The sequence below is a fragment of the Mustela nivalis genome (genome assembly GCF_964662115.1).
Source record: "Mustela nivalis genome assembly, chromosome: 10".
NCBI classification, from domain to species: Eukaryota; Metazoa; Chordata; class Mammalia; order Carnivora; family Mustelidae; genus Mustela; species Mustela nivalis.
This window is the reverse complement of record NC_139029.1, coordinates 518,913-546,203: the sequence shown is the minus strand read 5'-3', so window position 1 is coordinate 546,203 and position 27,291 is coordinate 518,913. Positions and strand designations below refer to the sequence as shown.

The 27,291-nt window shown below is 62.3% G+C and overlaps 2 protein-coding genes across 6 annotated transcripts in view; one reads left to right on the top strand and one right to left on the bottom strand.

Moving 5' to 3' along the window:
• Positions 1-12,248: 12,248 nt before the first annotated feature.
• Positions 12,249-22,138, bottom strand: GABRD (gamma-aminobutyric acid type A receptor subunit delta). 4 transcript variants are annotated; one of them, XR_014299591.1, is made up of 10 exons: positions 21,904-22,138; positions 17,011-17,123; positions 16,667-16,734; positions 16,318-16,538; positions 15,944-16,040; positions 15,183-15,265; positions 14,565-14,702; positions 13,773-13,928; positions 13,322-13,536; positions 12,878-12,988 (listed from the first exon to the last, which is right to left on the bottom strand). XR_014299591.1 is itself a non-coding variant. In XM_082686260.1 (9 exons), the coding sequence occupies exons 1-9, from the start codon at positions 21,969-21,971 to the stop codon at positions 12,689-12,691; spliced, it is 1,362 nt and encodes a 453-aa protein (XP_082542386.1). In that variant the 5' UTR covers positions 21,972-22,135; the 3' UTR covers positions 12,249-12,688. The 4 variants fall into 4 exon arrangements, 2 of the variants coding, with proteins under 2 accessions (XP_082542386.1, XP_082542387.1); XR_014299592.1 differs by having other exon boundaries at positions 13,322-13,533; positions 21,904-22,136; XM_082686260.1 differs by lacking the exon at positions 15,944-16,040 and having other exon boundaries at positions 12,249-12,988; positions 21,904-22,135.
• CFAP74 (cilia and flagella associated protein 74) overlaps positions 21,229-27,291 on the top strand; it is a 75,764-nt gene continuing 69,701 nt past the window's right edge. Inside the window, exons 1-2 of one of the 2 annotated variants that reach the window (XM_082686240.1) lie at positions 21,229-21,686; positions 25,031-25,120. The gene's annotated coding sequence lies outside the window, so the exon portion shown is untranslated. The remainder of the gene's footprint in view (positions 21,687-25,030; positions 25,121-27,291) is intronic. The other variant, XM_082686239.1, reaches the window with a different exon arrangement.

The following is a 27,291-nucleotide window of genomic DNA, read 5'->3' as shown; positions in this document are numbered from 1 at the left end:
ACTTACCTGCGGCCTCTGGGACGTGGAGGACTTTGGCTTTTGCATCCTCCCCCAAAACAGCTCTGCAAAACAATGGGACCCCTGCCACCAGGCCTGTGGACAGTCTCCAGAGGGTGGGGAGCCTCCTGCACCCCCCCCCACCCCTTTGGGGCCTCAAGAGTAGAGGGCGTGGTCCAAACCGGCCAGCAGGGGGCCCCACAGCCCAGCCCTGGCCACAGGCACAGGTGTTTGTCCCCAGATTTTCCAACCACTTCCACGCCACACGTGACAGGGGTGGGGACCCAGTCAGCGTAGGTCCCTGCTGTGTCCCCACGGTGTCTGCGTGTCTGGCACATCATGGAACGAATGAGGGAGGGAATGAGTAGCAGACACCCCTCAGAAATGCCAATCCAGGCCCTGTGCTGAGGGGCCCTGGACAGGACTACTGCCTCCCCAGCCTGCCAAGTGAGGGGACGGGGGAGGGGGAAGGGGGGTGGACTTGGTGGCCCAAGGACAGACCTGCCAAAGTCCCTGGGGCTAAGGACAGGTCCCTTCCAGCTCCCAGCAGCTCCTGTTTCCCAGCTCTCCCTGCCAGCGGCTCATATGCCTTCATAATGACACTTATTATTTCCAAAATGAAAAAAACACAAAGGTGCGGGCTTTTAAAAGGGGATTATTAAAGTGATCGAGGCTTGCTGTAAGTCTGCAGCGTCAGGCAGGGGTCCGGAGAGGCCTCAGCAGCCCTGCCTCCAACCCCACAGGGAGGTCGTCCCGCTCTTGTCACCTGGGACTCCAGGGCAGCGCTGGTTGGGGAGGAGGGTGGCCAGGCCCCACCTAGCTTGATCTCCGATTTTCTCCCATGAATGTTCTTTATGAGGATGCTTTCAAATGACCTTGAGATGCTTTAGGGGTGGGGTGAAAGCTCCGTGAGACTCATCAGAGACAAGCAAAGGCCTCGGTGGGGGTCCCTCCCGAAAAGACCTCCCTGCAGAACCCCACCCAGGGGCCTGCCTTCCTCATCAGACCCCATGGACTGCATTAGTGTCCCCTTGGGATGTCTAGAAGGAGGTGGCTATCGGGGCCTCCTGCCTGGTGTGAGACCGCCCCAGGCAGTGAGGACCAGCACAGGCTCCGGAAGCCCAGGGTGTGTGCTCGCACACAGCTGGGGAGGGGAAGGGCAGCAGGTGTTTCCTTTCTTTGTCATAGAGGACAGGATTTGGAAAAACTGGTTCAGGAGACAACATTCCCTTCCCTGGCCCATAAATGTGTCCAGGGCCTGCTGGATGCCCAGACGCTGGGGCGGATTCTGCCAGATGCGGCGGCTCTGTCCTGGACACCGCACACCCGTGGGGACATGGACGCCCATCACTGGTCACACAGATGTGGCAGCTCGTAGGGAGAGCGGGTCTGACCAGGTCCCCGGGAGAGAGCCTGGTGCCGGGATGGGGACCTGCGCTGAGGCAGGAGAGCAAGACAGGCAGGCTGGGTGGCTCCTGCACAGGCTCTGTGGCCCCAGGGGGCAGGGGTGTCTGGAGGTGTCAGGGCGAGGCCGCAGAAGCTGCTGGAACAGACCCCAAGGGGCCTCCAGGGCTGCCTTAAGAAGGGACGGGAAGCCAGCCACGGGGCCCTGGGGGCTCCAGAAAAGGTCCCGCCCAGAAGGAGAGGGAGAGCCGTCCTCCTCTCCGCGGGCTGCTGTCCCCGTGTGCGTCTGCGTGTCTGTCGGAGGACCCTCGCGTGCGTCTGTGTCTCGCGTGTGCGCGTGTCCGGTAAGGGTGTGTCGGAGGCATTCGTGCACACGCGCGTGCCGGCGACACTCGGGCCCCATCTGCTCCAAGTTCACCATGGCCGGTGAGCCGGGGCGGCGCTGCGGCAGGACGGGGGTGAGGGTTCCTCGCTCCGGGCGCCGCCGACTCGTGGGCACAACGTGCATCACCGCGGGGGCCTCTGCGCGCGTCTGGGCGCCGGTGCTGGCCGCCCCCGGCCTCCCGCGTCCGCGCAGTGCCGCGCTGGCCCAGCAGAGGGCGCCGGAGGGACGCGGCCGGGAGCCCCCGGTGGGCGGTGCTGTGGGCGGAGGGCATCCGGGGAGGCCACGCCCACGCCCCGCCCAGGACGCGGCCCGACCCCCGCCGGTGGAGGCGCCGGCTCGGCCCCGCGCAGTCCCCGCCCGCGGCGAGGTCGTCCGTTAAAGTACCCGGTCCCCGCCCAGAATCCCGGGCCCGGCGCGCGGGGTCCGCTGCGCCTGCGCGCGCCCGTGGGGCGCCTCCGTGGGGTCCCCGCGTGTGCGAGCGCGCGCGTGCGTGTGCGTGGTGCGTGCGCGTGCGCGGGGCTGGCGCGGGGCTGGCGCGGGGCTGGCGCGGGGCTGGCGCGGGGCTGGCGGCCGCCGTGTCCCGCGGAGGCCGGGCGGCTCAGGGGCGCGGGAGCCGCTCAGACCCTCCGACCCACGGCCTCCCGGGGGTCCGCAGTCGCCCGGCCCCCGCACTCCCCGAGTCCCCCCCCGCCCCTGGGAGGACCCCAGGACGTGGGTACCAGGGGCCCCTTTCCCGAAAGAGGACACCGAGGGTCTGTGTGGCCCCCTCCTTCGTCGGGTCGCAGCAGCCGCCAGGTGCAGGGCCGGGATGGCCGCGGGGCGCGCCTCCCTCCCGCCGGGTGTGTCCACGGGGCGCGGCTCTTCTCCGAGGGCCCGGGACAAGCGGGGCGGGTGCCCGGAGGAGGGAAAGGCCCTTCCCCTCCTGGAACATGGAGTCTGTCCCGCTTTCAGTCCCCGCAGCTGCCCAGGACTATATTTAAAACCCCGAGCAAGCCTGAGACGCGTCGGAGGAGGCAGCACCCAAAACCACGGTCACCATGGCAATGCCGCCCCGTGGGGGCTGCGTGTGGGCGCTATTTTAGCCACAAGAAAACAGTAGTTGACTAGGAGCGTCACAGGGAGACACAGGGACAGAGCGAGACAGGCCCCAGCGGCTTGGCTGAACCCTTCTGCGGACGGGACCGGTCCACACCCAGCCACGGGTGTCTGGGGACACACTGGGCGTGGTGCCTCCACCGCGCTGAGCCCGCCCTCCACAGTCTTCTTTGCCTGTTACTCGAAGACAGATGGGGGCCTCAGTGGGCCCCAGAGCCTGGTATTTTGTATCCACTGCCCCAGTGTCAGGCTTCCAGACCGAGGTGATATCCAGTCACCCTGTCCTGGGAAGGGACTGGGAGGAGGTGCAGCCGGGGCCGCCTTCTAGAAAGCAAGGTGACCACAAGCCTCCCAAGCCTTTGGGTCTCATCATTCCACTTCTGGAAATCCACTGTGAAGAACAGAGTGGAAACGCAAACATCCGTGCGTCCCAGAAAACACCTGGCGTCCGTCCCCGACGTCTGTCCTGAGAGCTGCAGGACCGAGGGTGGGATGTGAGCGGCCGGCTGCAGAGTGGCGTCCGCAGTGACCTTTGAGAGCTAATTGTGCACACAGACACATGCCCGCGTGGGCTCATGCTCACTCGGACCAGGCAGGAGTGGCTCTGCTGGGACAGAAGGAGGCTGGACCCCTGCTGGTAGCGCAGGCGAACCAGCAGATGGCCCGGCAGCCCGGCTGTGAGCAGGCACTGTCTAGTTGGAAAGCACCGCAGCATCCCCAAGCTGGGAAAGATTCCCTGAGACCTTGTCACCCACAGTCAGCAGCCTTCCATGGGCGGGGCCCAGGCAGCCATCCCCAGAGGTGACATGCAGCCCTCGCTGACCCCTGACACCCCTGCCCACCCCAGTGACCCTTCCCCGGGCAGGACAGCCGTGGTTGACAAACTGCTCTCAGGAGGGGACCTCATCTAATTCCTGCCACACTCACCTGGGGGAAGTGCCGTGGCTTTGTGAGAAGTGGCACCAGACAGGTGTCCTCAGCAGGTACCCCGGTGCCTGGGCACACCTGTCCACCTCCTCACCTCAGCACCTCTGGGGAGCCCCAAGAGCTGTGTCTTCAAGGTTGATCTGAAGGGACCAGCCTCCAGGTGCAGCCACCCAGTGGGCCTGACTGTTCCTGGGACTGCTGGTGGTCGGCAGCCACTCCAGGGTCGTGCCTGGGGTTGTCCTCGGCATGGAGGGAAACATAGGGCATCCCGGGCAAAGGATGTGAAGACTGTGGCCACCCCATCCAGATGCTTGTGGGCCTCGGCCCACCGGGGGAGGGGCCATCCTGGCAGGGGTCTGAAAGGAGGGGATGCCAGGTGTTATAAAATGGAGTGCGACATGCACGGGTGAGGTCCTTTTGGGGTGGAACCTGGTAGCCCGGCTCAAGAGGGCAGAAGCCTCTAGCCTGGGAGGCACAGGACACGGGGAAGCGGCCTGCTTGCTGGGCTGCAGGTTCTTCCCCTGTGAGTGGGAGGGCAGGGTCCTGCCTGACTCGGCTCTCAGGAAAAGGCAAGAAGTTTCTGTCGCTGTCGGGCCCTTCCAGGGTAGCCTGGGGCAGCTCTCGGCCTGTCCTGTGGAGACTCAGCAGGGGAAGTTTCACCTCAGAAGCCCCCGAACCTGGAGGGGAGAGCATGTGGCTTCTGTGCCTTTTCCTCCTTCTCTGGTCTTCCTCACAAGCCCTGTGCACACAGCAGCAGGAAAACAAACAACTGAACTTCTCACCTGAAGCGGCCTTCTAGGTTCTGTCCTGTCTCCATCATCTCTACGGACTCGCCTCCCTCCAGAGACGCGTCTGGGAGCCGTGGGAAGGGGCTGGTGCGAACTCACAGCGGTGGCCCGAGGGGGTCCTGAGAGCCTCGCTGGGCCGGCCTGTGCTTGCAAGGCGAGAGTAGCCAGCTCTAAGCGGGGCATCCTGTGTGCAGCCACGGCGGAGGAACTTTCTGGGACAGTGCTCCCCTCCGTTGCGCAGAGGCCACCAGAAGATAGGAGAGTCTGGTTCAGAGACAAAGGACTTACTGCTCCCGGCACAGAGAGTGGCACCCACGTCACGGAATCTGCACTGGCCTGCTTGCCCCTGCATCCCACAGGAGGGGGCCCCGGGCGGGCGCGGTACATGCAGTGGGTTCCAGGACAGGAATCGAACTCTGAGCTCAGAGAACCCAGATAGTCCATAATGGACAGAACAAACCCTGTCCATTCTTGAATGACAGAGAATTCCAGACTGTTCGTTCAACAAACCTCCTAGAAGAGACAGTCCAGAACGAGAGGCAGTTGGCATCTTGCCAATAAGGATGTGTGGAAACAGAGAAGCTCGTGGAAAACTGTGTCCCCGTGGGAATTTGGAATGCTGCTTCCTGACCTGGCAGGGCCCCGCAGGCTGCCCAGAAGAGCGGCTTCCAAGCCTCTGCCTGGTCGTACTTGGCCCAGGTGAGCTCCAGCGTCTGTGCTAGGGTCACCCCCCAGCGTCAGTGCTCCCAGGGCAGGCACCCCAGAGGCTCCGGAGAGCAGGCTGGAAAACCTGCCTGGCCTGTCCCCCATCTGACCCCACCATGCCCCGCTCCGAACTTCGCCGAGTTCAGGAGCAGGAGCTGCAGGGTCAGGAGGGCCCCACCTGGTAAACCAGCTGTCTGAGAAATCAAAGCGCCAGTGACAGTGTTTACCAGCTTCCACCGTGTGAAGTCACCGAACCCGGAGCTGGGGGTGCCTGGCGCTCCCGTGAGCCTGTGGGCGCCCCTCCCTCCCCCCCATGCTTGCTTCCTGCAGCCCCCCATGGCCAGGAGACCTGAGCTTTCCCCACTTCTCAGGATCGGCCTCGTCCTTCCCGCCCACCTGCAGGACAGCCGACCTTGCGGCCTGCACTACACCACACTGAGGAGAAAATCTGAGTCTCCTAGAATTGCCCTTCCTGCGTCCACTGGGAGCTGAAGGAGATTAGGAAATTTCCAAGGCACAGCCAGGATTGTGAGGCCGTGTTCTGGCTGCAAACCCTATTTTGAATATCTAAACCCAAATACTGACTGTGGCCTTCTTTTCGCATTTCTTCTTTAACAAGGCTAATCCCCGGCCCAACCAGGCAGGGGGTGCCCTGGGCCAAGCAGTATCCAGCGAGCGGTGGGAGCCCCAGGCACCGTTCTAAGTGCTTCTTATTACCGACAGGGCCAGCTCATTCCCGCAGCCGTCTGTGTGTCACGGCCCCACTCTGCAGAAGAGGATGTGGGGGTCCTGGGCTGGGGCGGAGCTTGCCCGAGCTCATGCAGATGAAGCAGTCAGTTCAGAGCGCACGCTGCTAGCAACCGTGTGACAGGACTTCTCCACCAGGCGGGTCGCGCTCGGAAGGGCGGAAGAGAGCAGTGCGCGCGGATCACCACTCCAACGGCTGCATCTCTCACACCGAAACCCCTAGCTTCTCGGTCATGGACGCTTCCAGGGCCCCGGGCCATGTCCCTGGCCTCGCCTCTAATTTCAGAGCAGCAGGGTGGGCCGTGCCCAAGCGCACGGGCAGTGTCTCATCGCCAAAGCTCCCCGTGTCCCCGTCTCTGTTCTGCCCCAGGACCCTCTCTGACCTGCTCGGCCGCCTGAAAGGGTGGGAAGGTACTCCCCCTGTGGACAAGCGTGAAGCACTGGGGTGTGGGAATCGGCCCTTGGGAGGTGATTCCCTGTGGGTCCTCAGGGAATCTCTAGGGGGAGCAGACCATACAGCCGTCCGTCCGCCGTGCACGTGACAGCCCCCAGCGCCCAGCCAGCTCCGGAACATGGGGTCCCTGGCCTTTTCCTCCGTGCCGCCGCTCCCCGCTGGCCCACGGCTACCTCCTGGGCCCCTTTGCAGGTGGCCACAGGCATGGAAGTGCCCTGGGCGTGAGTGGGGTTGGCTCACTCACTAGATGATGGCGAAGGCACCTGCTGGGGAAAAGTGGGGTGCTAGCCAGCTTGCAGAGCCTTGGCCGTGGGGGTGGAGAACCAGTGTGGCCTCCCCCCCGGCTTCTAAGGAGGCCTGGCTACCTCCACCGGAGGGCGGCTGGTCGGACCGTTAGGCTGAGGGCGCGGTCATGCGTGAGAGATGAGTGAGGGGCGGCCTTGACCGGTCCCCGTGCTCGGAACGTGTACGGCTGGGGCGGGGTTTGGGGTCATGGCCAGCCGGTTCACCTGGGAACCTCGTCCTCCCGTTCCATTTGTTGTGGAGGGAGGTTTGCCTTGTCTGGAGTCACAGGAAACACCTCGTCCGAGGCAGAGGCCTCGGAACGTGACTCCTGCTGTGTTAGTTCCCGTCGCTGCTGTAACAAGTGACCACAGACCGTGGGGCTTCGGCCACAGGACTTCACCGTGTCCCAGGCGGAGGCCCGGAGTCAGACCCCGGGGCCAGCGGGCGGGGTCTTCCTGGAGGCGACAGGGGCCATCTGCTCCTTGCCTCTCTCCAGCTTCCGGGGTGCTGGCCCTCCTCACGGCTCCTACAACCATCACTCCCACCTCTGCCTTTGTCTTCACACAGTCTTCTCTGGGCCCCTCCGCATGTCCCCACATCCGGGACACCAGGGGCTGGATGTCGGACCCATCCTCACCCAGTACGCCTTCCCCTTAACCTCCGTCTTACTCACATCTCCGAGACCCTGTTTCCAAACAGCGTCACACTCACAGGTCCCAGGGAGGAGGACTTCGCAAACCTTTCAACCCATTATACTTGTCCGCCCCAGAATCTGCCGCCTTCCTCCCGGCATCCAGACGAACAGCTGGGCCCAAGCTCGGTCTGAGCAGGGGTGCTGAGGACCACATGGGAGGGAAGTGCTCCTGGCTGTCTCAACGTTGGGGCGGGGCATGCGGCCGCGGGGACCACCAGCTCACTGGGTCCTGAGGGGGGCCTGGAAGACGCACCTTTCACGGAAGCAACAGGAAAGGGTGCCGGCAGCGTCGAGAAGGTCAGCGGCGGCCCATCTGCCTGGCCAGTGTTGACAGGAGGAAAGCCGGCACGGGAGCTGCAGCAGGAGAGAGAATCCTCACAGCCCCGGGGGGGCCGTTACCGTGATGGGAAGAGGGTCTGGAAGGAAACCAGGCGCCCGTGGGAATCTGTGGACTGTGGCGGCCCTGGGCGGACGGACAAGCAGCAGACGGGGCTCGACGTGTGTGAGCGGGCGCGACCGAGTCCTGGGACACGGAAGGCGGATGTCAGCGGCCATGGCAGGAATCACGACCCTGTTCTGCCATCCCGACCCCTGTTGTGCACGAGAGGCTCGGTCCCCCCGGAGGAGCTCTACGTGACCACACATGCATCCGTGATACAGGTTCCCCCAGCATTTTCCTGCTGCCATCCAGGGGGACTCACTCTGGACAAAGGACACCCAACGTTTTTTGTTTGTTTTTGTTCTTTTTTTAAAAGATTTTATTTATTTATTTGACAGAGAGAGAGAGAGCGAGCACAAGCAGGGAGAGTGGCAGGCAGAGCAGGCAGAGGGAGAAGCAGGTTCCCAGCAGAGCAAGGAGCCCAGTGTGGGACTCGATCCCAGGACCCCGGGATCATGACCTGAGTCTAAGGCAGACGCTTCACCCACTGAGCCCCCCAGGCGAGGATGCCCACAGTTTTGAAGCACTTTTGGATACAGGGTCTGAGTGGATGATGATGCCAAGAGAATGTCGAAACTGGCCCCCAGTAGCGCGAAGGCTTAGAGGGGCCAAGGGGAAAGGGGGTCCTGGCCCACGTGCCCCTCAGGCAGCTCAACAGGTCTGTGGACGTGTTCGGGGTCACCCCCAGTCCCCATGTTCCTCCCAGGTGGGTTTATCTGACAACGTCAGGGTCTGCTGGCGTTGCCCTGTCCCGAGAAGGAGAACAGCCACGGCTGGAAGCTGCCCTCCTCCACCCGCAAAAAGACTGACTCAGAAGGACACCGCCTTCCCTGGGGACGCACAGGTGTCAAGGCCAACCTCGAAGACAAGGAACTCGGGAGTGGAGACCCTTCACGCTCCAGGTCAGTCTGCTGGTGCGGACAACAGGGCCAGGCTGGGCACCAGCTTTCCTGTTTCTTGTGGTCGGAAGTCAAGCAGGGCTCGAGGGGCCTGTGGTGGGTCTCCGCCAAGCCCCTGTCGGAAGGTGTGTAGAAGCGCCCCTGGGATTCTGCAGCAAGGCCGCACCCGAGAACCATTCGTCCCGAGACGAGACCGTGACCACGGCACCTGGCCACAGGACATGGAGCGGAGGTGCACCCACAGCTGCCCACCACGGGCATTGCTAATTGGGCACAGTCCGTGGGCACAGTCCGTGGAAAGGCATCACCTGGCTTAGGATGAAGCGAGCCTCAAGGGTCAAAAAGTTGCATAAAAAGTGGCCCAGGTGATCGGGTCAGCGATCCCCTGGCTTCAACGCCTCCCCCATCTGGAGTCTGTGACCTCATGTGGGGCTGGGGTCCCTAGAGCCACATGACAGAGGGGAAGCCACGTCGGCCCGGGCTCGTGGATGCACCGGTCTGATACGTTGGGCCAGGCGACCGCGGACCTTTTGCTTCCTGCCCACTTGAGTGCCCGTCAGGAGTGCCGGCAAGTGGAATCCTCTGGCAGCCGGAAACCCGAGTTCTTGCCTTTCGGTTCTGCAGGATTCACCTCTCAGGGGTCCACAGCCGTGGCCCAGAGTGGGTCACCGCAGCCACACGCGGTCCAGCGAGGGCCAGGCGGCCGAGGCTCAGCCCCCAGGACCAGGCTGTCGGTCACCGAGCCAGGCAGCTACCGAAGCAAGCTGAGGTGCTGGGCAGGGATGGATGGGGATGGGGGGGCACAGCATGACTCTCGGGAGCACCTGCGGCCGTGAGCACGGACTGTGGCTTCTCGCGCTCAGCAGGGCTGTCGTGGGTGGCGGCGCTGTGACGACCACCTCCTTGGAGAACCGGCAATGTCCCGAGCAGACGTGAGCGCTGCCGGGAGGACGCCCCGCTGCTGTGGTGCCGGTGCCACGGCCCTTCTAGAACTTTCCACGGCACCACGGGGCTGCCAACAGCTCGCAGGCAGGTGGCCTGGGGTGGCTCAAGTGGGTGACAAATGCCCCAGCCCTGACTCCTCAAACGGACGGTACAGAAGTCTGCTGCGCACGCCGGGCAGAGGCTCCCGGTGGGACTGGGACCTGAGAGCCCCAGGCGTGAAGCACTTTGTCAGCTTTTCCTGCTTCCTCCCCTCCTGCCTCTGGGACACCCCCCAAACGGGGCTAAACCGTGTTCCCCCCCAAATCCACGCAGACGCAGTCCTTATTTGGAAGTAAGGTCTTTGCAGAGCCTGCCCCAGCCCTCCGGACTTGGGCAGGAGCCGTCCTAGCTCTCAGGGAAGCATCTCAGAGTCTGCATTGGCAACGTACGTCCCAGCCTCTGCCAGAGACGGCAGACAACGCAGCCACCAGCCCCCAAAACTGTCCCTGCTGCAGTGAGGCACATCCGGAGGCAGCCCCCCCCCCCCCGGCCCAGATGCCTCTGACACAGCAACTGCCGACATCTCCCCAAGCCGGCCCCTCTCAGCTGCAAACCTCCATCCGCCCCGGCCTGAGTCTGCCCGTCACATCACCACCGGAATAGAACTCCGCGTTGAAAAAGCACCAGCCTTCATGTCCCTCTTTCCCGGCCCTGTAAACATGTGGGCAGAAATAGAAGCCTGCAGGCTGGGGGGAGTGATCGCTGCTGCGGAATCGGGCGACGGCTCCTGCCCGGGTGGGCCTCGCCGCGTGGGTGCCCGAGGCAGGCACAAAGGCCGGCTTTAAATAGCTCCTTGTGGGTTATGTGCAGCAGAAAGAGGGCAGCCGGCAAGCTGCAGGGGAGGTGAGGACAGGCGGGCATGGGGCGGGGCAGGGCCCTGCCCCCAGGTGAGCTCAGCGGCTCCCTGAACCTTGAACCTACCTGCACAACCCCTGGAGGCCTAGGGGTGGAGCCTACCCTACCTGGCCTTCCTCGGTGGAACCAACGCAGGACCTGGGACAGGACCCCGGCTGCCTCCTGCACTGGGGAGGGTGGGCAGCCCTGAGCCACACCCCCACCCCGGTAGCTTCCGTGCCCTTCTGGGGCTGGAACACCCTACCCCAGGCAGTTCTCCAGGCGCCAAGGAGGAGGGGGCAGGGACCCTGCATAGCATCACGCAGACAAGGTGCTGAGGGGACAAGGGAGAAAGGAGCCCCTTCCCTTGGGTGTCACTGTCCTTGTTTATGGAGCTGGCCAGGCTTGGCTGCCCCCACCACCCCCTGCTGTCCTGAGGCGGCCCGGATGCCCAGCTCTGGGGACCCAGCTTCCAGCTCTGCGGCTCCGCAGCCGCCTGCTCTCTGTCTGCCCCCAGGCCCACTCCATGTGCAGCTTCTGGTCACACTGGGTCCTGGAGGTCTTGCTCCTTGGCCAGCCCCACCCCCTGGGACGACTCTGCCAAGCTCTGCAGCCCAGTTCTTGACGGCGGTGGACAAGTAGCAGCCCCGCGTACCAGCAGGGGCATTTAGGAGTCGAGGGGCCTTGGAGCTAGAGAAGGAGCTGGAGGAGGGAAGGAGGGGGAGCTGGGGGAGGGCTGGAAGGCGTGCAGGCTGGGCTGTGGTCTGTCCCGATGGGCCAACGCCCTTCTTTGTCCTTGACGTGGCCAGGTCTTTGGGGAAGCCGCTACCTGCAGGGCTGTGCTGGACACTCAGTGGTCACTCTGCCAACGAAGCCCTTTGGGACTAAGCACCTGCTAGCATCCTGTCCCCGAGGCCTCCAGACGCTGCAGACCCCTGAGCAGACTGTGTGTCGGAGGCCGATGGCAGACCACCTGATTCACGCCTCGTCACCGTCGTGCTCCCCTTGAGGTGGCTTGGGGGGCCCACCAGGTGGGGCACCACGGGGCCAGCTGGGCAGCTGCCTGGCTGCCACCTTGACCACAGCACGGCATGCCCACGGCTGACCTTGGCCCCGGGAGCCGGCCATCCCAGCTCTGCAGCAACCACTGCTCGCCCCCCTGCCGGCCTCTGTGGTGATGACATGCTCTGTTGGTGCCACGGAAAATCTGGACCCCCGAACTCAGATCTCCGACGACCAGCAACCCCCATCACCAGCTGCAGCCCTGTCACCCCACGTCCACGGTGGCAGCAGAGATGAGAAGGAGCTGAGCGGTGTTTGTGGGGCTCAGGGACCCCCCTTCACCCATCACCATGTCCGAGAAGACAGCACAGTGGCGCCCTGGCCACGGGGCCAAGAGATTAAGGGGAGGTGTGACTGACTCCTCAACCTCTCCAGGTCCCTGCACCTCTGCCCTCCCGCTAATGCCCAAGGATGTGGCCACGTGGCTCGCCTGGGGGGACACAGCTCCAAGTCTCTCGGTCCGGAGCCCAGGGAGCCCACAGCTAGAGAACGGCTCTCCAGTCAGCGAGGTCACGGCTGCAGCTCAGCCCCAGCGACAGAGAACACAGCCAGCAGCCAAAGGCTCCGTTTTATTTCATGCTGGGACCGAAGGCCCACGGATGCCCTTCTCCACCGTCTCACCGAGAAAGCGGCCCCGCCCATTCCCAGTCTCCCAGGACCTGGTCCCAGGCCCACAGCACAAATGCCTAGAATCGGGATGGTTTTTTGCATTGAACGCAGAGTGCCTCCAGGGCCCTGAGCCTGTGTGACTCAGCCCCAGGTCAGGCTGGGTCTGCCGTCCAGGAGGGGCCGGGCCAGGGGTCCGCAGGAGAGCCCCAGGGTGGTCTTCCGGGAGCCGGTGGGGACAGAGTCTGGGGTCCTCAGCGAGGCCAAGGCTCTCCTCTCATTTCATGGGCCTGTTGTCATGCCCCCTCGAAACAGGCAGGTCAGCCCAAGAGCCTCTCCCAGCCGCTGCGGGCTCCAGGACAGGCGAGGCCTCACCTCCGGCCTCACATGGCGTAGGCCGCCCAGTAGAGGACGTTGACAGCCACGAAGGCCGCCGGGAACACCACGCGGGCATAGATGTCAATGGTGTCGGCGTCGATGGGCTTGAAAAGTGCACGGAGGCCTCCCCGGCCCCCGGAGCGGCCCGCCCCCGGCCTCTCGGCCTGCCCGGTCTCCATCTCCACACACCTGTAGGAGCCCATGAGGTTCCCAGCCCCGCGGCAGTGCCGGCGGGACACGGCCAGCTCCTGGGTGGCACCGGCGGCTGACAGGGAGAGGAGCACGATGGCGTTCTTCACGTCCAGCTGCGCGGCGGGGCGTGGCGGGGGAGGAGACAGGGCTGAGCCCAGGGCCGGCTCCCCACACCAGGACCCCAGCCTGGGCCAGGGCCTACGTCCCCCCGTGTCCGGCCGCAGAATGGGCCAGAGTCTGGACCTGCTCTTTTGCGCCGGGGGCTGCGAGTGACCTCCCCAGAGCAGGGGGCAGAGGGTCCTGAGCAGGTCCCGGGACAAGGGGCCCCAGCAGTGCTGCCTCTTCATGTTGGGGCTAGAGGGAGTGGGGACTGGGGGCCGCTGGGAGGGTGTCGGGGAGGCTGTCCTTGACCCTGGACACGAGGGAGCCAGCAGGCTCAGCCTCACCTCTGCTTTCTGCTCTTTGACCTTGACCTTGGCCTTCTGCTTCTTCCGGTAGTCAGCATTGAAGTGGGCGAAGGCGTACTCCACCAACGCGGCAAACACGAAGACGTAGCAGATCCAGAAGTACACATCGAGGGCCTTGATGGCCGAGGCCCGCGGGAGGGAGGAGCGGGCGCTGACCATCAGCGTGGTCATGGTGAGCACCGTGGTAATACCTGCTGGGGAGGGGTGGTGAGCGCTGGGGCCCCCGCCACCTCCCTGCACCCCCACCCCTGGCCCAAGTGCAGGTCAGACTCCTCTGACCGGACCTGGCCCAGCTGGCCATGGGTCCAGGACAGCTGGGAACATGGGGCTGGGAGACGAGGCCTGGGCTTGTGGCTGGCAGGGCGGGGGTCCTATTTCTGGGCTCCTGCCCTTCGGCCCGCTCCCTCCGAGGAAAGGTCAGGCCCCGTACCTAGAGACACCCTGGCCGGCACCGCCGCCTGGCTGATCCAGAAGGAGACCCAGGACATGGCGACGAGGAGCACGGAGGGCATATAGGACTGGATGATGTAGACGCCGCGGTTCCTCCGGAGGCGGAAATGCAGGCTGAGCCGGGGGAACTGGCCGGCTGTCGGGGAAGCGCTCCGGGTTGGGACCCGCCTCACACACGCGGTGGCGTTTGGGCGGAGCGGCCCCTGTGAGCCCCAGACCCCGGCCTTCACCACCTCCCCCACACAGCCTGATGGGTCAGGGGTCTCCCCTGCCCAGGCCCTCGTCCTGGAGCGAGGCCGGCTCCCTGCAGGGCCGCCCAGAGGAAGGAGAGGAGACGGGCTCCGGGTCCGCACTGGCCCAGGCTCCTACCCCAGCCGTGCGGCCAGCCCAGCTCTCCTGGCCCTCCTCGGGGCACAGCCAAACGCAAGGAGAGGGCCAGCTGGGCTCACTGGCACCAGCGACGGGGCAGCAGGAGCTGGGAAGGGGCAGGAAGGACCAGGAGACACAGCAGCCCCAGGAGGCCCCTGACGCCCTGGCCCCTTATGTCCCCCGAACCCCAGGGGCTGCCGCCTCCAGGGAGCAGCAGAGGCCGGAGGAACAAGGCCGAGAAAACCTGACGGCCGTCCACACCGTGGTGCCCAGAGTCCCCGGGTGCGGCCCGTGCCCGTCCGCAGTTTTCCAGTGTCCCCGCGGGGATCCCGAGGGCCAGCCGTCGGCTCCGCTGGAGGGGCCAGCAACCCGCAAGCCGGCTCGTGGGGAGAAGCCGTGTTACCGGATTTGAAGTTCCTCAGCTCGGCGGTGAAGCGGTGGCTGGTGATGGTGAACTGGGCCAGGTGCAGCTCGTTGAGCCCGTGGATCCGCTCCTGGTTCTCCGACCAGTAGTACACCACGTCCTCGGACGAGTAGCCGTCTGCGGGAGAGCCCCGGCGGGCAACGCAGCCTCGCACCCCCGCCCCCGGCTGCCCCCGGCAGCCCCCGGCAGGAGTGCCCCGTGCACCTGGGGAGCCCAGCGCAGCAGCGACAGGGGACAGTACGAGAAGACCCGGCCAGGGGTGAGAAGGCCTGCGGCCGCGCCCAGCACCCCAGGCAGGCGGACAGGGCAGGTCACCATCTCTGGGTGACCCACCGCGGCTGTCCTGCAGGCCGCGTGATACAGACACGTGCCTCGGCTGGGCTCCACACCCGCCTGTCTCCGGCAAGGCACTGCCCCTGGGACGAGGGCCGGGTCTCTCAGGCCTTGCAGCTCCCTCCCTTCGGCCTCGACTCCACGGGGCCCATCCCAGATGCTTTCCGGTCCCCGAGCCAGGTCAGCCGCAATGGCCCCTGACGGTGCGCGTGCCGGGCCCCTCCCCAGCAGAGTCGGGAGCGGCCGGCGGCCGGAGGCACTCACAGCTCTCCAGGAGGAGCATGCACTCCTGCTCGTCCATGGGGTACTTGGCCAGGTCCATGTCGCAGGCCACCGTGGACGTGATTCTGCCCAGACAACGTGCTGGTGAGGTCTCCGGGAGGGAGGCCGGTGCCCTCCATCCTGCTTCTCCTGCCGCCACCCCCCCCCGGGGGCCCCTCCAGCGAGGGGGGCCGAACAGCCTCTGGGGCTCTGTCGGCGAGACGCTGGCCCCAGCGGGGGGGCGCACGGACCGCCGCGGTCCCCGGACAGACACTCCTGGCTCTTCCTTCAGGAATCGCAGCTGGGCTCCCGTCACTTTGTTCGTCCTTCCAAATGCCTGTTTGGCTAAGCCGGGTCAGGGGGCTTGGAAGACAAGGGTGCCCGAGCACCCGACCTGCGCTGAAGGACAGCCTCTGGGCGTTCCCGCCGACCGGGCAGTGTGGGAAGAGGCCGGGGTTGCCCAACGTTCTGACTCTCCAGAAGAATTTAGACTCTTACATAAATCTCCTGGTTGGCAACTAATGCTGTTTTTAAAAGGCACGTGTCAGAAGCACGTGTGGAAACAAATGTGTGGACATTCATGTTCACAGCGGCCCGATCCACGATGGCCGACACGTGGAGCCGCCCAGGGCTCCTGAACGCAGGAGGGGGCACCAGGCCACGGAATGCTACTCAGCCACAGAAGGGACGTCACAACACGGGTAACACCAGAAACACTGCTGAAAGGAGGAAGCAGACACGAAGACACGTCGCGCATGACTCACTCGACGTGAAATGTGCAGAATGGGCAGAAAGCAGGTTCGGGGGGGGGGTGAGGGAATGCTCAGGGGCCCGGGTCTCCTTTTCGGGGAATGAGATGTTCTGGAATCAGACAGAGGTGATGTTTGCACAACACTGCGAATCTACTGAATGCCACAGAATCATTCGCATAGAAATGGTGAATTTTATGTTATGTGAATCTCACCCCCGCAGAGAAAACAGAAAGGCACCGCGTTGGCCAAAAAGCTGCACCTGCGGGCTTCCCGCCGCCCCCTCTGCAGCTGCCGTGGGTTCAGCGGTTCTGGCGACCAGAGGCTCCGGACGCCCCCCCCCCCAAGCTGGCTCCTGGCGGGGCCTCTTGCTGGGGACAGGTCCTCACCGGATGCTGTAAAGGATCACCCCATCGGGCTGCAGCCGGATGAGCTTGTTCTCTACCGTCACGTCGTGGAACCAGGCGGACTTGGCGTTCACAATGAAGGTGTCTGGGAGCCACAGCTTATCCACGAAGCGGCTGTCCAGCCCCAGAGTCTCGTTGGTGTGGTTGTAGGCCAGCCTGCTGTCGCGCCAGCTCTGGTGCAGAAACACCGTCATGGTGTACTCCTGCAGGGGGAGGCAGGGAGGGCCATGGTGTACTGCAGCGGGAGGCAGGGGGGGGCCACTGGCCATCAGCCCGGCTCCTGTCCCGGGGGCCCCGGGCAGGGGTGCGGCAGAGGGTGGCCGGCACCTACCATGTTCGCCTCCGAGATGTGGTCGATGCTGGCCACCTCGATGGCGAGGGCCACGTTCACAGGGGGCCCTGCAAGGAAGGAGCTGAAGCCAGGCTCTCCACCCACTGAAAGCCAGGCAGGCAGGACAGGGCTTTGCAGGGAGGACCGTGCTGGCGACGCTCTGTGATGAGATGCTGAGAAGATCTAGCCTCCTGGCTGTCTCCCTGGAGGGGCTAGCTGTCAAAATCTGACACACTCCTTGGGGACCACAGATGCACCCTCAGGGGAGCCATCTCAGAGCCAGCAAGGCTCGCACGCGCTGCTGGACGCAGGAGTCTACCCGCGTCCCCGCCGGCCGCCCTCACCTCCAATGCCTGGCCGGAAGTTGCGAGCGTAGCCCTCCATCAGGCCATCCAGGTTGGGGAGCCAGGATATCTCCAGGTTAGAGCCGACATAGTCCCCAATATCATTCATCGCTCTGGAAACAAAGGCCCGCTGGTCACGGGCTGGGAGCCAGGAACAGGACCTAGGTCCTTCCTGGGAGACTGCTGTGAAGCGCCCCAGGCCGGACCTGGCCAGTCCCAGGAATGCCTGCCAAAAACAGGGGGCCCCGGGGAGGAGCAGTGCCCAAGATTCCTCCACCTCCCCCACCAGCCTCTCTGCTCAGCTGCCTCCTACCCACCTGGCCTTGAGTGAGCGGGCTGGGTCAGGCAGAGTCCCCAACCTCCCTCCACAACCCGCCTGAGGAGAGTGGCCAGTCCCAGAGTCCCCGCCGGCCAATGAATTGCCTCAAAGGGCCTGACAAGGGCCCAGGGTCTTCCTTCCAGCCTCGGAGGGTAAGGCGTTCTGCAGGACGTGACTTGAGAGAAGAGATGTGTGACCAGAAAGCTGGTGGGGGGCTGTTGGTAGGGTCGGATGAGGTCCCAAACCTGACCCAGGGCAAGTACCTCGCCAGGGCAAGGCGAAGGGCCCATGGGGACGTTGTAGCTGACCTCCTGCTCTCTGTCCCTTTCTAGGCAGGCCGAGGCCTGGCCCCAGAGACCCCCAGGTTGTCCTGTGCTTCTGAAGCTTAGCCTGATCCCAGAGCAGCTGGGGCCGTGCCAAGGGTTGCAAGGGAGTCCCACTGGCAGCCTGTGCCGGTCGTGTTGTCCCCAGCAGAGCCGCGCCGTGTGGCTGGGACACATCAGACTGCCAAAGGCTCCCCAGCCGCCCCACCTGCCCGCCCCTACTTGTGCTCAGCTGTCCTGGGGTACAGTGCCACCCAAAGTTGATGTCCACCCAGAACCTCAGAATGGAATCTTATTTGGAAATTGGGCTGTAATTAGTTAAGAGGATATCATGCTTGATAAGGGTGACCTTAATCCAAAGAGTGGCATCTTTTTTTTTTTTTAAAGATTTTATTTATTTGACAGAGAGATCACAAGTAGGCAGAGAGGCAGGCAGAGAGAGAGTGAGAAGCAGGCTCCCCGCTGAGCAGAGAGCCCAATGCGGGGCTCGATCCCAGGACCCTGAGATCATGACCTGAGCCGAAGGCAGCGGCTTAACCCACTGAGCCACCCAGGTGCCCACAAAGAGTGGCATCTTATAAGAAGAAAAGGCAGACACACAGGAAGAAAGTCCTGTCACAACAGAGGCAGAGATCGGAGAAACGCAGTCCCGAGCCAAGGGTTGCCACAGACCCCAGGAGGACCCCAAACTGCCAAGAAGCCCAAGAATGGGTTCTCCCTCAGAACCTTCCAGAAGGAGTCAGCCCTGCCCTCAGACTTGATCTGGGGCTTCTGGCCTCCAGAGCTGGGAAAGAATAAATGTCCATGGTCTTAAGCCCCTCCAGTTTGTGGTCACTTGTTAGAGAAGCCCCAGGAAACTCACACATCCTGCCCCTGGCCGGAGGACAGGCCTGCCCAGCGTCAGGCTGGAAGAGGGAGGGCATCTGAGAACAGCACTCGTGCGTTACTCTGTAATCACGCTGCAGTCTCAGAGGGGTTCTAGAACACCTTGTCCCTTGTCTAGAGCTTGCCTGGGACAGCCCCTCCCCTGTCTCATCTATGGGCCCCTTGAAGAAGGTTGAATTTGAACCAAGAGCTCCTCAGCGAAAGAAATTCACAAACCCTGACCTCCCCCCAGGAACCACCTCGGTCCCTCCAGACAGCGACCTGGTCCAGCGCAGGGGCGGGCAGGTGATTTGGTAATGACGTGTAAGAAGGACGTGAGCGAAGTCCTGGCCCCAAGTGCGCACAGTCACACACACGGAGGCCGCCCTGAGACCGCACAGGAAGGCACTGGAATTGGGTTTTATTTTTGGACCGTCCCAGCTGCCGTCTTGCTGCAGCGGCCAGCCTGCCAGGAACGAGGCTGTCAGGAGACTCGGCCTTCCCTGGCCTGGGGTGGTGGCCCAGGCAGCCGCCCCTTTCCTCGGCCAGGCCCCAGGCCCACTCGCAGGCATGAAGGCAGGACCATGGGGCAGCCCCTGGCCCTGAAGACCGCCTTGAACTGGAAGGACGCCAGCAGACTTCTTCGCCGTTGCCGTCCCTCATGGAGTCCGAGGAGGAAAGGCCCCCGGCCCCATCTCACTTGTCACTTACAACAGGGGCTGCTCATTTTTCCAGCTGTGAAGAGATGACAAAGGCCATCCGAGAAGGACTCCCGGCACGCTAGCCTGGGTCGTGGGGGCCTTGCTTTCCTCCCATGGTTCAGGTGGGCAGCTAAAGGGGTGGACTGGGTCCACAGGCCATGTGCAGGGAGCTCAGCACAGGGCGAGCTTGTGGAGACTCTGACTAGTGCCTTGGGAGAGAGGTTCTGTTTCATCTGATGGCCTTGGACCCAACGATGGCCTAGCAAAGGGGCTCCCCTTGTGTGGACAGACAGAGAAGCTCAGAGACAGATGTCCAGACTCCCGGGATAAAGCAGGCCCCATGAAAACACTGGCAGCTTGCCCCTAGCTGTCAGGCACCATCAGGCCTCTCTCCCTCAACTGACCCCTGTCACTTGTCTGTGCCCCTGGGGACAAGGAAAGGTGGGTGTAGCTGAGCGAGGCAGCGGGGTCCTCTTCACCGTGCACACACAAGCCCACGGTCCCCAACAGCTTTGCTGTCACGGAAGCACCAGCTGCTCTGACACCTCAGTTACCAAGGCGAGGAGGAAGCCCACACCAGTCGCGCCGTGAGCCGGCACAGGAGCTACCAGCAGAGCTCCTCCAGGGACGCGGAGGCGCCGGGGGCCCAGAGCGGGGCCGGCCGCAGGGTGTGCAGCCAGCAAGCTCGGGCACCCACTGCACCAGTGGGAGCTCAGGGAAGGCACAACTTGGGCCCAAGCCACCAGCGCCGCAAGGCACTTTCCTTCTGCTCCCACCAGGAAGCCCAGGATCTGCCCTGAGTCCCGCAGCCAGAGCAAGCACCTGTCCATCATCCCACACCGCTCCGTGCCGGGTGTGAGGACAAGCCCGAGGGAAGGGAGGTGCTGTCCTCCTGGCCTCCGGATGGAGGGACACAGAGGCTGGGAGAGGAGGCTCTGGACTGACAGCAGGACACTGAAGGTCGCCACCCAAGGCCCATAAAGCCCAGAGGCTCTCCCCGTGGCGGGGCCTCACTGCGCAGACAGGCAGACAGGCAGACAGGCAGACAGACACATCCCTTACCCAAACCCTAAGCCAGATGTGGGTCAAAGTTCAGAATGTTTCTGTTTTTAGAAAGGCGATATAATGCACTTCCGGACTTGGGGTGTGGGGGAGGGTCTGGAGAATTTCCCAGCAGGAAAGTACAAGCAGGCCCCAAAAGTAGGATAAATGAGCCTCATGGAAAAGCAAATAGTCTTTGCCACCCAATGAGCTTTGGTGTCAAACTTGGGCTAAGACTTTGGGATCCGAAGAAGCTGGGACATTTGGGAATCACAGCTGCATGGCTGTCCTGGGCCCATAGCTGGTCCCAGGCTTTTAGGACATACGTCCATGGCTACGCCTCAGTGCTTTGCCCTTCCTGTTACCTTGAAGTGGGAAGAGGGAAAAGGACCATGGGTCTCCATAAAAGAACAAAGCCCTCCCGAGGGCAGGGGTTGCGTCAACGCTGCCTGTGGTCTGGGGCACGATGGCCACACTGTGGCCAGACCCAGAGCTTCCTGGCTCTGCCCCCCACCCCACACATCTCCCCCCGTGTCCCTGATATGTGCTGCCTGCGTGTCTATAACCCAAACACAGGCTGATGTTCAACCTTTCCCAGTTTCTAAGGGTCCAGAAGTCTGGAATGCGAGGGGAGGAGTGGGGCTGTCCTTGTTCTGGTTTGCTGCAGCGCTTGCACCAAGATAATCCTCAAAAAGTCCCCTCACAACTCGCGTGGAAGGTGACCGGCATAAATGCATGGGCTGCCAGGCCACCTGGAGCCCATTTCAAGTCCCCAGAGAAGAGACAAACCAAGGGACCCTACGGGTCCCTGAGGCCAAAGGGAGGAAGCCACAGCCCAGGGGGACCCTTCTTTTCCATCCTCCCCTCCCCCGACAGTTAGAAATCCCGAGTTGTCCTGCATGTCCCCCCCCCCACCTCCCATCCCTACGCGCCCCCCCACCCCCAACCAGGCAGTGGGCTCCTTCCCACCTGCATACTCTGGAATTCAGCGGATTCCATTTGAAAGGGCCCCGGAAAGGAGACTCCGGTGTCCTGAGCCGGAACTTTCTGACGACCACCCACAGCCCTCATCTCGTCCACCCCAGCCCTGCTAGCTGCAGCGGAAGCTCGTCTGTGTAGCTCTGCTCCCATGGGAAAAGGAGCAGCCTCCTCCCCCGTGTCCTCAGGATCGCTCCTTCCTGCCTGCCTGCAGCTCGTGCGGAGCCGAGCGCTCAGCCCGCGCCTGGAAGGGCACCAGCCAGCCAGGGGCCGGCCAAGTGCCTCTGGGGCGGAGGACCCCAGCGAGCCCGGGCACCCCGGAGGACTGGGAGCGTCTCCCCCGCCCTCGTCCGGCCGAGCGGCGCCGGTTCAGCACCGGGACGGCGGACAGCACCCGGGGGCGCCCGCAGCTGGAGGGGCCGCGGCCCGCGCCCCAAGGGCAGCGGCGCGGTGAGTCCCGAGAGAAGAGCCCGCGGGGGAGACGGGGTCGGGGGAGGAAAGTCCTCGCGGGGAGATGGGGGTGGACACGGAGGGATGAAGACGGGAGTCGACGGGGGCGATGAAGACGGGGGCGGAGGTAGACAGGCGCGGGGGATGGGGATGAAGGCCCGAGGGTTCTCCCCACCGAGGGCGACCCTGGCAGCAGCGCGGACCCCGGGTTGCTTACCTGGCGCCGCGGGGCTGCTGCGCGCAGAGCAGCAGGAGCGGGGGCAGCAGCCCGATCAGCGTGTCCATGGCCTCGGCGCTCGGCGCTGGACCGGGGACGGCGCCGAGGTCCCGCCGGTCGCGGGCGCTCGAGAAGTTGCTTCTCCCGCGGCCGCGGTAGCAGCACAGGCTGGGCGGGAGCGGGAGGGCGCGCGGCGCGGGCGCGAGGGCGGACGGAGCGCAGAACCCAGAGCCCGCCCCGCCCCGAACCGGGCCGCCCCCCCCGCCGCCCCGCCCGTCCGCCCCCACCTGCCGCCCAGCCCGCCGCACTCCCGAGCCGCGCGGATTCCTCCCCGCCCCCGAGCCTCGCGGCAGCGCCCCGCCTCCAGCTCCCGCCCGGCCTAGCCGCGCCCCCCTCCCCGGGGGTCGGGCACTCGCGCTCCGCTTCACTGCTGCGGGGGAGGCGACCCAGCCCCGCGACCCGCCTGGTCGCCGCCTCCCGCTGCCCGGCCGGGCGCCTGCAGACGGACGGGCGCGGCGATCCTCGTCCCCGGGGCTGGCTGTGGGGGACACAGGTCCCGGGCACCTGGTTCAGGCACTTGAGGAGCGTGGCTCGGGGAGGGGGCTAGCGCCCCTGCGGCGTTCACCCGCTCGGAGGAGAGACCCAACCCCCCCCCACCACCAGCAGCTCCTTCCAAACCCCTCGCACTTGGGGGAGAGCAGAGCCTGAGCGGTCACGAGGCAGAGCAGCTCTGCCCACCCTGAAAGGCCCGCCTGGGGGAGAGAAGGGCGGTGCGCCCTGGGGGTGCTCCCCCGGCCGGCCGCGGTCCTGGCCGGGGTCCTGGCGGTGGATGCAGTGACTTCCCCGTCTGGCCTGACAAAGAGCTGAGAAAGTCAAGGCCTTGAGCGTTTTCTATTTTAATTCTTTTCAACTTAAAGCCCTTCGCAGTTTCCCTCAAAAAACTTTGTCATTGGTCCCATTTATTCCCTTCTGGACTCTTTATCAACTGACAATAGAAAGTGAATTCCCATTGAAACACCTAAGAGCCAGCAAACCTGTTCTGGAGTGGGTTAAGCCTCCTTGTGAGACCGCAGACACTGGCCAGAGCAGGGGCAGGTAGAAAGGACTTTGCTGCCAGGTATTTCCAGCCCAGCCTGGAAGGCCAAGTATCCAGGGCTGGGGTCCCAGCTTTCTTTCGTGGAGCCAGGAATAGGGGGGTAAGAGAGCCAGGCGGGTCTCGGTGTAAATGCCACCTTTGGGTAGAGACGCAAAGATCTCAGCGCGTTCCCACGTGGCGCGAATGTGCCTGTGCTCTGAACAAGTCTCAGGGCCTCGGGGCCACTTTCCTGTGGGCCCTTTCGGATGTGTTTGTTGGGAGGAGTCAGTCCTCCAACAAGCGCCCAGAGTGTGTCCTTGCACAAAGTAAGAGTTGTGAGCGTTCAACAGGATTGTTACCATTCCCGCTAGAACAGAGGTCTCCCCTGCCCGCTTCTTCAGGCTCCTTCATGTCTAAACCTCCAGCACATAGCAGGTGCTTAACAAATGTAGGGAAATACACAGGCTCAGTCTCCAAAAGCCAGCAAAACGAGCACGGTCCGCAGCCGCTTTACTGCTCGGGAGCTCCTGCCTTTCAGCCCCAAGCTCTGATCTTTGTGCGGGTCCAGGCAACCATGCTGAGCTCACCGTCACTCTGTGAATATTTGAGAAGGTCCAGGTGCTAACAGCCTCTGAGAAATAACCTTGACCTTGAATCACTTGACTCAATTAGTTCAGGGTGACCCAGAGTCTGCTGCCATTTTCTTCACTTGCCTGTTAGCTGAGGCATAAAGAGAACCTTAAGCTCTCCCTGCAGAGGGTCACTAGACAGGAATTTCAGCCTTAGCTCTGGCTGTTTGGGGACATCAGCTCGCCTCTTCTTCCGCAAGCCCTGGAGGCAAGCGCTGTTTCAAGAACCACCAAGAGACAAAGATGTAAAGAAGTCACCTGCTCACACATTCCACCTTTCGCGCACACCAGGAGGAGGTTTCTGTAGGAGCCGCTGCGGCAGGCATCACCGGGCCTCCTGTGACCGTCAGTCAAAATGCTTTTTCTTCCCTAGAATCCTCGAGCTCCATTTCAGGTCTAGTCCCTACCTGGTTTGTCTGGGTCTGAAGAGTGGGGTTTTTATTGTTCCTTCTTCTGGTTTTTCAGGAATTAGTTTGTGGCCACTTCTGTGTCCCCTTTTTCCTCTTCGGCCCCCTTCAGACAACTGCCTCCGAACAGAGAGGGCCAATTCTGGGTGCCCCCAGCGAAGGTCAAGAAACCAGGGCCTTGGTTCTGTGTGTCTGGCTGCTGGCTGGGCTGAGGGGGGCCCAGGATACGGGAGCATCTGCATCTGTGGGACAGAACCAGCCCCCTGGTCCCTCCCTCTGAGGGTCTGGGAAATGCTCCCCACTCAGAGGTCCGTCAAGCCACTTCCCTTCTCTGGAAAACACATAAGTTGTTCTCCGTGTGAATCCCGTGCCTAGTACTTTTTGAGGGGAGAAACCACCTTCCAAGAGGGGCTTTGGTGACTTTCAAAATCCCTGAGAAGGACCCTTGGGGAAGTGAAAGGTTCTCCGTCTCCAGGAAGATCTGTGCCCTTTGCCCAAATGCCTGGACAACCCCAGCTCCTTTCTTGGTACCATTAAGAGCGCAAAACAGGAGGCTCGGCACCAGACCAGGGGAATGAGAATGATAAAGGAACAAATTTCAAACCTAAGGCATTTGGTCCCCGTACGTACATCTATTTAACTCGTCCATGGAGTCCCTTTTGGCTTATTTGATGAGGTGGCTTCCCGATCAGGCAGGACCCATGCAGAGCCCTCTGGTTTCAAGCTGGGGGCAGTGACATTGCTGTCTTTCTCCTATTTATGCAGGGAGGCGGCATGGTCTCCCCATATGGCACAGAGCGGGACAGGACAGTCGTGCCTTCAGTGGAAGGTTTAGAAACTCCGCCTCCTTGGTTAACCCTGGGGTCACCGGAGCACGTCCCTGAGACCATGCTTGGCCACCCTAAGCTGCATCTGGAAAAACCAGACCAGTCTGGTCTGCTGGTCTGTTAGATTCTGGAAACCACCAGCCTGCCGTCGTTTTTGTGTTATTTAATCGCTTTGCCTGGTGCCCACAGCGAATGGAGTGGGATGACACCGGGGCTGAGGCCGCGGCGGAGAGCTGGCCGGCTTCCACCCCAGCAGCAGGACGGCCCCGGGAGGTAGAGGTGAGTCACGGCGATCCGGGAGGGGAAGCAGCACTAGCTAAATTTAAAGTCCCTGCCTGATAGATTTGTGAGGCTGCTTTACGATTTTACTGGGGAGAAAACGGCAGTGACACAGGAGAATTTTCTTGAGCGTAGCCTGCGGGTGTTAATGCTGTGATGCTTACACGGAATCCATCGGTCTGAGAAGCAGAGAGAACTCGGCAGAAAGGATCTGATGCAAACTACTTGCAGCGGCCGGAGGTCATCTGTCTCCTTAGACGGAGGGCGAGCTCACGGCCATGGCCATGCTGTTCTCAGGGTTCGAGGCCCTGAGACCGACAGACCCCAGACTCTGCCTCTCAGAGAGTTGTTTCCACAGGAGTCAAATAGACATTCCAGCACATTCATGTTTAACGTGGAAAAGCCAGAATTCTATTCTCCTTTTTTATGTTTTTTAAAGTAGTGGTTTGAAATCCTACACGTAAAGAAAACAGTAGACACAAATTAACATTCCTGACAAAAAGGCTGTCAGTCAAGGGAGGAAAACTGTCTGTCTGCTTTGGACGGAGCGGGGGCTGGGTCAGCCGCAGGGAGACTGTCAGGGAGCCGCGGGGGAGAGGGCGTCCCGCCAGCCGCGGGGAGAGGGGGTCCCGCCAGCAGCCGGGATGAGGTTCTTCCCAAACTCTGGCAGGAGGACGCTGCGCCCTCCTCTCCCTCTGGTCCTGGACGCTGATCCTCCAGGCGGGATGCCAGACAGATAAAAACAGGAACTTTTTCATACTTGACATTTGATTCCCTTCATTAAACTTCGCCCAAAAAAGCCCCCACCAGATCAATATTCACTTAACAAATATTAATGGATTATTCAACCTACCACATGCCAAGTATTGGTCCAGACATGGGTTGTGAAGAAGATATAAAAGGTCGCCATCTCCACTGAGCTCACCTTCTAGAAAGGGGAGGACAGACAGTCGGTGAGGAAACGAACCATCATTTCAGAAGAAATACAGCGCTGTGAAGGAGTGTAAACAAGACCAAAATAATAGAGTAGTCGTGCTGGGGGTGGGGACGCTTAGACAGGGTAGTCAGGAAAGGCCTTCGATGAGGTACCATTCGAGCTGGAACTTGAATTATAGCCTATCCCTCCTGGAGAAAAAGCCAGCCACATCAAGAGCCAGGTAAGTGCTTCAGAGAGAGAACAGAAAGTGCAAAGGTCCTGGGGCACCTAGCTGGCTCAGCCGAAGAACATGTGGCTCTTGGTCTTGGAGTTGTCAGTTTGAGCCCGATGTTGGGTGTTGAGATTACTTTAAAAAAGATTTTTTTTATTTATTTGACAGAGATCACAAGTAGGCAGAGAGGCAGGCAGAGAAAGAGGAGGAAGCAGGCTCCCCACCAAGCAGAGAGCCTGATATGGGACTCGATCCCAGGACCCTGGGATCATGACCTGAGCTGAAGGCAGAGGCTTTAACCCACTGAGCCCCCCAGGCGCCCCTAAAGATTTTTTTAATGTTTTTTTAAAAGAAAGTGCAGAAGTCCTGAGGCTGGGATGAACCAGCCAAAAAGAAGCAAAGCCAGGCCAGTGTGGGCGGTGACACAGGGAGTGAGAGAGGGAAGCTGAGTACGACAGGTGGGTCCGTGGGGCGCCTGGGGGCTCAGTGGGTTAAGCCGCTGCCTTCGGCTCGGGTCATGATCTCAGGGTCCTGGGATTGAGCCCCACGTCGGGCTCTCTGCTCCCCGGGGAGCCTGCTTCCTCCTCTCTCTCTGCCTGCCTTTCTGCCTACTTGTGATCTCTGTCAAATAAATAAAATCTTTAAAAAAAAAAAAAAAAAGACAGGCAGGGTCCAGGTCACGTCTCACACAGCCTTTTAGATTATGGCCTGGATCTAGATTTTATTTTACTTTATATTAACTTTGTTGACATATAATTTATGTACAGTAAAGTTCACCGATTTTAAGTATACAGTTTCGATGGACCACAGCCGACCTTACCTATTTCTACCATCGTCGTGGTCAGTCTGCTCCCTGGGTCTGGTCGCGAGTAACCATGAGCATCTGCTTTCTGTTGCTTTAGTTTTGCTTTTCTAAAGTGCGACATACAAGGATCGCACAGTGTGAGGTTGGTGCGGGCAGCCTCCCACGACGGCTCCCAGCGACCCCTGCCCTGGTATTGGACATCTTCCCTGGCATGGGGT